Here is a 10274-nt window from a genome sequence, read left to right as displayed (position 1 = left end):
CGTGGGGATAAAAATGTAGGAGGCAGTCGAAAGAAGATCAATGACCGTTGCAGGGCTGACAGGACTCGTAATGTAGCGCACAATGTGGCGATGTCGAGGCGCGACTCGATACTCGCGTTCATAATACGGATACTTAAGGATCTCTGCTTCTTCTTGTTCTTCCACTCGTTCTTCTTCGTTTCGAAGCTATACATAGCTCGAGCACACGAGCGTATGTAACGCGCGCGGCGAAAAGAGGAAAAAAAAGAAAAGAAAAAAAGATAAGATCTAGGCTCAGTACGGCTGTTGCGGCTGGCGCGTTCCGTTGCAAATTGCGAAGCAGAAGAAAAAAGATGTTGGCGCGCGTGCGAGCGATCGTCGCACCTCCGAGGCATATGCATTTTTCGGTAATTGCCGCGGCAGTGGCAGCTCGTACGATCGTCCCCGTGCGTGCACACATATAAAACATATATATACGTTTCTCGGCATATCGGCGCTTCTTTATACATACATTTATATACCTATACGTACATATTATTATCATATACTATATGAGAAATAATCTGTCCTCCATGAAGCAACAGTTAGCCATGCTGCGTCGTGCCGCACGAGCTATATCCTTCCTGTCGCGTAGCGCCGATACGTCGAGCTGCTTCGTTCTTCATATGTAGCTAATATCATTGCGAGTAAGCGAGGAAGTCGTTGCGTAATCGCCTATTTTCTTTTCCTCTTTTTCAATCATTTCGTCGACACTTATTCACATATAATATATCAATTATACACGTGTAAGACACTTGTCTTGTATTTATCGTACATCATTTATTTACAAAATACATATGCAGCTTCGATACATGCAACAATACTTATTTTACATTTTACATAGGGTAAAAATACAAAAATATTTTCGCTCTTATAAATTGACTTCATTAAAAAATAGATACTTAATGGTACACATCATATGGGACTAATTTACAGTTTAGACTGAGACTTTTCGCGTAGCGCGCATAATGTGCGGTAATTAAAGCGAAAAAATCCGACAAATTCGATCGAGCTCTCGCAAGGTCTATACGCGTCGATGTGTGCGCGCGAGAGTCGATTTCTTCGTATAATCAAAAGGGAGAAGCTGAAGCGATTTGCGGTCTAGCTTTTAAATTACATCATTCAATTTCCTCGGCCGAGTAATTCAAGACCTTTAGCTCTCGCTCCGTTCGGATAGTGGTACGTATGCGCGCGCGCGAGTGCATCATCGACTTTACACGCGTAGCATGTGTATGCGGCCGAGAGTCCCGATCCTTTTTGACTTATCTCTCGGAAGGGTCGAATATCGCCAGTCAGTGGTCGCGCGGCGCTCGTGCGAATCGATCCGGAAATGGATTCCTCGGCTCTCTCTCTTTCTCCAACATGTAATATAGAAAAAGACGATGACTCGAGGAGGCCCAACGGGATGAAATCATTGCATCTTTTTTTTTCTTCGCCAAGAATAGCCAACGTCTTCGGGGGCAGCATGAGTTCTCGCGTTTTTTTCTCATCCGCTTAGGCAGTATACACAGTACACACTCAGACACGGGACGTTGGTAGAATAAATATACATAAATGCTCGAAGGTGCGATGGCGGATCGTTTATGCAGATACATATGGAGCTGGCGAGCGACGACGATACCACTGCTTTATACGCGAAATCCAATTTACATTTATGAAGGCTCGAGATGGCTGGCTCGGTGCGTTCGAGAGAGAAAGATCGAGGCGTCGAGTCCTCGAGCTAATGGGCCGACATACACAACATGTTGGCTTACATACGAGATATGCCCTCGACAGGCTTCCTCTTTTTGTTTTTCTCTCGCCGTTTGTCGTTATTACACGCACATACGTACTCGGGGAGAGATACGTAGGATACAGTTGGGCGCGAAGCGCAGTACGAACGAGTCGCGCGACACCGCGCAGCGTGCCACAGAGATAAAATCACTCGGTCGCACGCGCAAACCTCCCGAGCCTTAGCTCGTACAGTGTGTAAGATACCACTATATATCCTGTGCCGCACTTGTACTACACGTGCGCGGATTATCATCTTTTACGTAACAGTACATATCGTCCTGCTCGGCGACCTTAATAATAATTAATCTTACAAGCCCGAACACTCGCAAGCGTATACGCTCGACATTTTCTCGATTCGCGAATCGTACACCTTGCAACCTGTACTAATTGATCAATCACTGTATATCATACTCGCTCGTTTGCTCGCTCCGCATTCCGACTCTTTGTATTATACACACTCGTTGGCGTATAACGCGATATCCGGCTCATCGCTGGCGCAGGACCATATGCAGGGCCCGTGCGAGACTAGCTGCCTTCATTACCGTCGAATCGCCGCTTTCGTATTTTGACGCGCTGCCTTGGACTTGGCGTCCTGCTGCAATCGATAAACGTGACTGTGCGGCTTTCCGTTGAAAAGATAGGGCGATCCGTTGTCGAGCTTGTATACGGGACTGTCCCGCTGATCGTCCTCGCTCGTGGCCAAGTAGACGCGGCTGGGCTTGCCATTGAACTTGTAGCTGCCGCTCAGCCTGATGATCGGACTGTCGCTGCTCGATTCTATCGAGGGCCGTTTTTGGGCTAACGTGTACACGCCGTTGGGCTTGCCGTTGCTCAGAAATTTCACGGGTACTTGAAGCAGCGCCGAGTTTCGCTCCGGATCCGGACGGTTGTAACTGAAAAATGCCGGAGGTCGAGAGATGTAACCGCCGTAGGATTGATCGTACACGTACGGCTCCGCCGGCAACTTTATGTAGTGCACCGGACTGTCGGGTCTGGGGGTCACGGGTTTCGCTGCGTTCGGTTTTTGCTTGATGTAGTATATTTTACTGTCCGGCAGGTTCGTTTTGTAGGGCCGTTGTCGTTGTTTATCCTTCTGCTGCTTCTTCAGCTTTTTCTTTTCGTTCGATGCTTTCGATAATTTGTCTAGTTCCTACGAATAAAAAACAACAACAAAATCAACAAATGCACGCGTGCACGAATAAAAAAACTCGCTGAATATGTACAAACCAGTAATTGTTCCAGACCAGTAAATATACTCGTCGCAGGTGGATGGTAATCCCGAAACATGGCTTTGTGCTGCCTCGATTCGGCTCGAGGCAGCTCGTTGCTCGACTTTGAACGGCCTGACGAAAGTTGGCTGCTCTCCGGGGCTCTCCGATTATCTCTCCTCGACGACGGTCCCGTTTGTTTGGTCAGCATTCGCGAGGCTACTTGACCCAAAAGCTGTAATTAAAGGGTTCGTCGTCGTTTTATCCCAGTGGCGAATTTGACGTAATAACACGCTTATATGTATACGAGTGCACCAGAAACGATGTACTTGCCCGTAAAAGTGGACTCTCAGTTGTAGTAGTCGTCGTCGTCGTCGCATCGTTGCTGGACTTTTTGTCCGATGACGAGATGAACTTGGGCCTTGTTGCATTAACTCTTGATTGACTTTTCGACTGTCTCGAATCCCTTGGCTTCAATGTCGTAGTAGTAGTAGTAGTACTCGTCGTCGTGTTGGTCGTTTCGTTGATATTGGTCCGCTTGGATATGGCATGAGTATCAGAGGCTATAACCCACGCGCCGCCGCTAGTAGCCAGAAGCACAGTCAATAAAAGTAGGAGGAGCAGCGAGGACGAGCCCTTCATGATGATGCCCATGCCTGCGAGTATAATACCTGCACATAAAGCAGCAGCGCGTATACACATGAGAATCAATGATTGACTTCGATTAAGGTAGATTATAGCCCTCAATGTAAGCTCTCAACGAAACCGGATATTTATTGCGGCCTCTCTCTTTCTCTCTCTCTCTCTATCTCGCTCCATAGTGTGTGTATGTGTGTGTGTGTTTTTACGCGCTGTACACGCATGCATTATAGTCGCGATGTGACAAATGCATGCTTATAAAGAGCTGATCGATTGACCAATTATTAGCTGCCAGGGCCTACCAGATGCAATTTGATATAGCAATTTTCTCCGAGGATTTTTGCGGTGCGGTAGCGCAGTATGATGATCCAGAGGCGACCTCGCAGGCCACCACGCGCTGTTTCTCAAACGAATACGAAGAAAAAGTTTTTCGCGTCCAACGCAGTCAACTTCCCTGTGCGGGCGCTACGAGTACGCCTGCCCGTCTATCATTGCGATCGCAGCACTTTGAGTGGCAAAAAAATAAGCCAACTTCCCATACGTACTAATTTAATTTACAACCCGTCGTATCGTCACTCGCACCTCGTTAAAGACGATCTGCTCGTCGAGCAAAAACAAATCTTTACGCGCTTGGCTGCACTTTCGATTTTACTTACGTCGTAGCTGAGCATTGCGTAGAGTAGGCAGTGATCAAAGGAAGCAAATAATGCGCGGAAAAACCCTTAGCTCTCTCGCTGGAATCAGCTCTTCCCTCCGTACTACCTCGACCCCCGTAGCAATGGAATCGGATGGAATAAGCACGAGGAGAATCGATCGCGCGAGTAAATCCCCTCCCTGTACAGCATTATAGGTAGCTCGCCTTTCTATGTACGCGGCATTAAGCGACAGTTATACCTTCGCGCCCGAAAATTACGAGCCTCGTTACGTTTTATAAGTGTAAATGTATATATACTAAGCCGATTTTTTGCCGCGGCCGCTTGTCGATTCCACTGGCGCGACTACATGCTATACGCGATGTTTTGTCGAGCAGACCGCCAGGTGTGCATATTATAAATTAAGCGAGTACATACGTTCGACTTGTCTCTTGAGCATCTCGCGAGGCCGAGATGAGATTTTTGTCCTACGCGCCATATTTGCATTTGGATTATACCTGTACCTCGTACGAGAGCTGTAAATTCCTCGAGCAGCGAGGCGATATTCCCGCTAAATAGCAAAATACAAAGCCGCGCACACGTACGATGGCTTCTACGCAATAAATATGACACTTTTTACGAGAGTTGCGCGCTGGATATGTTGCGAGTCGCTTTTTTCGTCCTCGTCGCTTGCTCTCGCGATCTCAGAGATACCTACCTACGTTTAATTAAATTTAATTGAAAAATTTGATATAATACACAGAAGAACGAAAGGAAAAAATGTTTACAACAACCCTGTAATTTTCATCGAAACGAACATTACGCTATATACTCGATGGCATGGATATGGTATGGCTCGCTTGCAAGGCGCATGCCGGTAAAAAAAAAGGACTGTAAAAAGTGTTTTTAACATCATCTCGAGAGATGTATACTGCAGGGACTGCTGCTGTTGCCGCTCCAGAGGGAGAGACCAAACTGACTTTTACAGTCTGTGATTGTACATCGTCGAAGCCATAATACATATCTCCCTGGCCACATGCGCAAGCCTTTATTTTCCTTTGCGATACTTACAAACACACCCATATAATCACTTCATAACGAAAGCCTCGTGTATGCACAGGGGTGTATACAACATAAACCGATCATCGATTCTCAACGATCCTATCTGAAGTGCCTTGGCGCGGTGTAGCCTTTAAACGCGTCAAAAATAGATCGGACTGCACACGTAATAATACAAGATCGCGATATAACGCGTAATCGGGGCTCGCGTGTGAAATCGAAAATTTACAATTGCTACCTTCGATGGGTTTTTTGAGGTCGACCTCTTGCGCATAAATTGCCGGTGCCGAAGCGAGCTGCGAGAAGTCGAAATGCATGCCGGCAACACCTGTGTCATTTTGAGCAAAATTGAGAAGCTACGATTAGTGGCAGACCCTTTGAAGCACGTCCGGCCGATACTTTGCGTCACTCGTGCGATTACCGCTCATCAAATCGCTATCGCGTTCAAGTGCTTCGATGAATTCGCCGCGTTGCCGAGTAATAGCTGTATATTACCGATCTTTTGCGGGCAGTGTGGCGTGGACGCGTTGCCGATGCATACGACATCTAACCGATCGTAGCTCAACGTCCAAGTCACCGATTTTTCGAGCTCGAGCTCGCTCGAGAAACTGCAAGGAGCTGCCAGTCTCGAGAGTTACCTTTCACCGGTGCGCGCGATCGGTACGCGCGCAATACCCGAGCGAAGCAAGACTGTTTTATCCGCAGGCACTGGCACAGTTGAGCCAAGCCCGACGATGCGCGCCACTCTGAACTTTAAAAAAGCCTCAAATACCTCGCACGTAATTCGTTAACATTCCTCGGCCGCGGTCGATCTCAATACCCAGTGTGTGAAATTTTCACCGTTAAATCAATGCAACAACTGGGCGACATAATAGAATTCCAGGCGTCGCTTCGTCAATGTTTACTTTAGGGTAGGCTCTCGTTCGAGTACACGCCAATTGATATACATATCGTTTCGCGCTTGCCTATATATGTATTCAACGAAAATGAGATATGCACAAGTCAGCGCTAAGAGGTAGAGTGGTCAAGTCTAATGACATCATACAATGAGAAGCGAAAGCAACCGGGCCCACGCGCTACTGTTGCCGCTTCCTATTCATCGCTTTCCTCCTCTTGTCTATCCTCGTTTCCGAAATCGCCTCGTGTTGCTATAATTTCTTATGCGAATCCAATACAGGAAATGCCTGTGTACTATCAAAACACTTTTTTTCACAAAAATTCCTGACTAGTAGCACAGGATACCAAAGTCGCATACGCGACATGATTCGTGAGAAAAAAATGCGATCAAATATTGTATGATTAAGGTACAAAAATTTTCAAGTGGATATAATAATTGAATCGAAACAACAACCAACTGATTTACGAGGTTTCACTTTGTCTACATTAAAAATGAGCAGAAAACGAAATTTACGAATGCGATGATGTTCTGCATTCTACAGCAGTGAACAAAATTATGTGATTCACGTACACAGTACGACGAACAGACAAATGTGAATTGAATTTATATTCGTCGAGTGCATTACGCGATCGTTTTCTAAGTATATAACCGTACAACTTGCGTATTTGAGGATTTTTTTTCGTCGCAAAAGAGAAACTTTCCCACTCGTGCTGTTTATACTTGCAGTTTCGTTAAAATAATGTATCGATTGGTTTAAAAAATGGATAATTTTGAACCATACCCAACTAGCTCTCGTTGTACATTCTGTGGCACTCGATACGATTTAATCTCGATTTTCATACTCAATTTTCGATCTAAGCAACTGCGAAATTTAATTTTGAAAAAAATCGATTATCGATGATGGATACTCACTAGCCACGATCGGAACAAAATTCATTAATAACACCTAGTAATTATAAATGGGTAAAAGCTGTCGAAGGAACGAAATACTTTCACGCGATGAAATTGATTGGAATAAAAATCCTCCGTGTGGAGCTAGGGGTCAAAACGAGTGGATTATATTTAAGAGTGGCCGATCTTTCACCGATCGGGGAAAATTCAGCTTCGGAGAGCAATTAAAATATAAAAAGTCCGATGTAACGCGAAATCGGTAACACAAATTGGCAGCGATAAATTAATTAGCGCGTGTACTTGGGCTGCGGTGAGGTGGCGTTGAGATGCTGAAACTCGTAACAGTATACAATGCGGCTAAGCCGAGCATTAAGCGAAACGATATCGAGAAAACGTCTTGTGCATATCCCCTCGCTTATCTTTTCTATATTGTAATTATGTACGGGCACGTGACGCGCCGCGTTCTATAAATGCGCGCCTCATTCGATATGCTCGATTTCTCTCTGGCGATCGGGAAAAACAATTCAACGAAATTTTCGGCGCATTTGTTGCAAGCTTTTTTTCCTACGTTTTTGCTCTTGACTGCCAAGGAAGATTCGCTTGACCGGCACGACAAATTTTAGCCGTTTTTTTTGCTTTCCAGAACGATGAAACTCTCGAGAGCCGATGCTTGTCGAGTCGACAGAAATATCGTCGCGGGAAAAAAGAAAACGTCGATAGTTTTAGCGAGTCGTTAATAGTTGTGAAAAACCGGGGCGGTGTCGATTGATTCTTCTTTTCTTCCAGCTTCAGTATACTGCACAGCGAGATAAAAGAATCGAGCTGAGTATCCAATAAAAAAATACCCGGGAGCCGAGAGCGCTCGGTTACTTTCGTAAATATAAAAAAGTACTACTCACGATGCGCCGGATACACTAAGAGGAAGCTCACATGTACACACTAACTAGAGATGACGAGATTGCCGAGGATCGAGGCCCTGGCTATCTTTTTTTCCTCAAATCATCGGCAAGTAATTAATGACAAACACAGAGCTCTTCTGCATGCATATTCAAAGAGGAAAATGAGCCTGGAATGTGATCTTGGAGTGAAAATGCGCTTAGCTTTCCCGCCGATGCGCGTAAATGTGCCGATATATAATAAAACATTCGTGTCACTCGTGCAGGCAAATTACCCAGATCCTCGACTGATGCTTGCTTTTTTTTCTCTCTTTCTCTCTATCCAGCATATCGATTCGGAAAAATTGTATATTTGTATTGGGCTGATTTCACTTTTGATTTCCGAGAGGCGCCGCGCCACTGCCTCGTACTGTTGCGGGCGCGAATCGATTCATTATACATTTAGCGCGCCGATTTCACGATGATTAAACACGCGTAGAATAACGCGCGGACGATCAGAAAAATAACACGAGCAGCGGCCAAAAAGTCGAGCGAATATCTCGCTAATAATAAGTAATCCCGACGCTAGCCCGACACATTTATAAACGCATTATGCACGGTAGCTTAAAAGGCATATTATGTCCTTTTTTTCTCAAGCGCGACGCAGTCGTGAGAAATGAAACGCGCGCGCTTCTCTCTTCCTATCTCTCTCACTCTCTTTCTCTCTCTCTCTCTCTCTCCATCTATATGTGTATGTATCCATGAAATTCTGGAATTTTCGCGCTTAATTGCTTTTCGCGTTTTGTCAAAACAGGGTCAAGTGTAGCTTCGTACGCTAGCAACGTGTCGTTTATAGAGCTCGAGATACCCCGTGTGCATTTCATTTTTTTTTCTTTTAATTACTCGACACTTTATTTTTTATTCGTTTCTAGAGTCGAAAAATTCGATCGATTATTCCATGTTCTAAAAGAGACCGCGCAATAAAATCATTGTTACTTTTTTTTTCTCTTCTCTCTTTTTCCTTCTTGGAAAATTTCACACTAGCTCGCATCAACGAGAGGCGGCTACGATGTTACTGGCCCGTGTATATGTGTGCTCTACATTCCATTCTAATCAATAAATTTGACATGCTTTGTTGCGTTTTTCGCGCGAGAATCCATTATAATACACAGATATAAATAACGGGAGAAGTCGTCACGCCTGTCTAAAGGCTTGGAAACACTTATCCATGCAGGTGAATCTTAATACAGATATAATATAAGCGTCTACCTTCCCACTCGACGCGTTTAACAGAGTATCGTGTATATTACTAGCCGGATACATCCGAGTAGTCAATTTAGAAAAGTGCAAATCTATTCTCTTTTCTTATCTTTCTTTTTTCAACCAACTAAATCACGGCAGATTGAAATTTTCAGCTACTTTATGGAAAGAATTAAAGAAATTATTCCGATCTCATTGTTCTTCCAATTGAAACTGATAATTATCGATGATTGCAGTAAATTGCCAGTGACTGAAATTATAAATAACCGACGCGTGGCCTTTCATCATTTGATACATCGAAATGCGTGATTCCTCGAGTGAATGGAACTGCACTTTAATTCATGGCTCTTGAGAGCTTTCAAAGCGGAAGAAACAGTCAATACTCACTTATGAGATAATACACCGGGGAAAATCCAAAATCCTACTGCACAACGGCAAAACAGCAAATCTTCATATAAAACAACGTTATCACATTATATTGTCTGTTATGCAGGCTCTCGTCAGTCTTCATCCTTGCAACGAATCTGGCTTGCAAAAAGAACGAAAGGAAACAAAACAAGAGCGAGAGCGTCACACAGGATTTTTCATCGTCACAGACGCGCAAGCACAGAATGACACACGTTAATTTCTGACACAGTTATTGACACACAGTTGATGCAACGATGGCTCGTCTTTTGGTCCCTTGTCACCGGTCGCGCAGAATATCGCGAGGTCTGCGACGGATCCGACTTGGCAAGTCGCAATCAGTCGGCAGAGGCGTTTATCGTTAGAATGAAAGCTTTTTCTAAAGTCGGCGCTTACTTATGCCGCGACTCCCCACCGACCGTCCCTCGTTGCTCTCCCGTGTACATGTATTATACGGTCGCGCGAGCTACTTGGCACATAAGCTCTTCATGGAGCCTCGGCGGCGCGTGGATATGTGTATACCTGTAATGTGTACGCGAGCTCAGCTGGTTGGCATGTGCGTGTAAGCCTGTGTGTGGCTACGCGCATACCTTTGCCTTTTAAAAAATGCCTCTCA

General features: G+C 45.0%; 2 protein-coding genes across 2 annotated transcripts; both read right to left on the bottom strand.

Annotated features, from left to right (window-relative positions):
- Positions 1-2218: 2218 nt before the first annotated feature.
- LOC106657774 lies at positions 2219-3172 on the bottom strand. The gene is made up of 2 exons (XM_023460854.1): positions 3019-3172; positions 2219-2941 (listed from the first exon to the last, which is right to left on the bottom strand). Exons 1-2 carry the CDS (start codon positions 3076-3078, stop codon positions 2330-2332), a joined length of 672 nt encoding a protein of 223 aa, XP_023316622.1. The 5' UTR covers positions 3079-3172; the 3' UTR covers positions 2219-2329.
- On the bottom strand, positions 3170-9688 carry LOC111694082 (poly(A) polymerase-like). Its single transcript, XM_023460791.1, has 3 exons — positions 9641-9688; positions 3329-3670; positions 3170-3234 (listed from the first exon to the last, which is right to left on the bottom strand). The coding sequence occupies exons 2-3, from the start codon at positions 3651-3653 to the stop codon at positions 3170-3172; spliced, it is 390 nt and encodes a 129-aa protein (XP_023316559.1). The 5' UTR covers positions 3654-3670; positions 9641-9688.
- Positions 9689-10274: the final 586 nt, after the last annotated feature.

The sequence above is a fragment of the Trichogramma pretiosum genome, unplaced genomic scaffold (genome assembly GCF_000599845.2).
Source record: "Trichogramma pretiosum strain Unisexual culture from Peru unplaced genomic scaffold, Tpre_2.0 scaffold6, whole genome shotgun sequence".
NCBI lineage: Eukaryota > Metazoa > Arthropoda > Insecta > Hymenoptera > Trichogrammatidae > Trichogramma > Trichogramma pretiosum.
This window is presented reverse-complemented; position numbering and strand designations above follow the sequence as displayed.

What these genes read in the sequence shown, in the direction of transcription:
- LOC106657774 (XM_023460854.1), bottom strand. Translation starts at nt 3,078, where the DNA reads ATGTTTCGGGATTACCATCCACCTGCGACGAGTATATTTACTGGTCTG. An exon ending in CTGGTCTGGAACAATTACTG is followed by an intron (nt 2,942 to 3,018) that starts GTTTGTACATAT and finishes TTTTATTCGTAG; the next exon opens with GAACTAGACAAATTATCGAA.
- LOC111694082 (XM_023460791.1), bottom strand. Translation starts at nt 3,653, where the DNA reads ATGGGCATCATCATGAAGGGCTCGTCCTCGCTGCTCCTCCTACTTTTA. An exon ending in GAGTCCACTTTTACGGGCAA is followed by an intron (nt 3,235 to 3,328) that starts GTACATCGTTTC and finishes CTTTAATTACAG; the next exon opens with CTTTTGGGTCAAGTAGCCTC.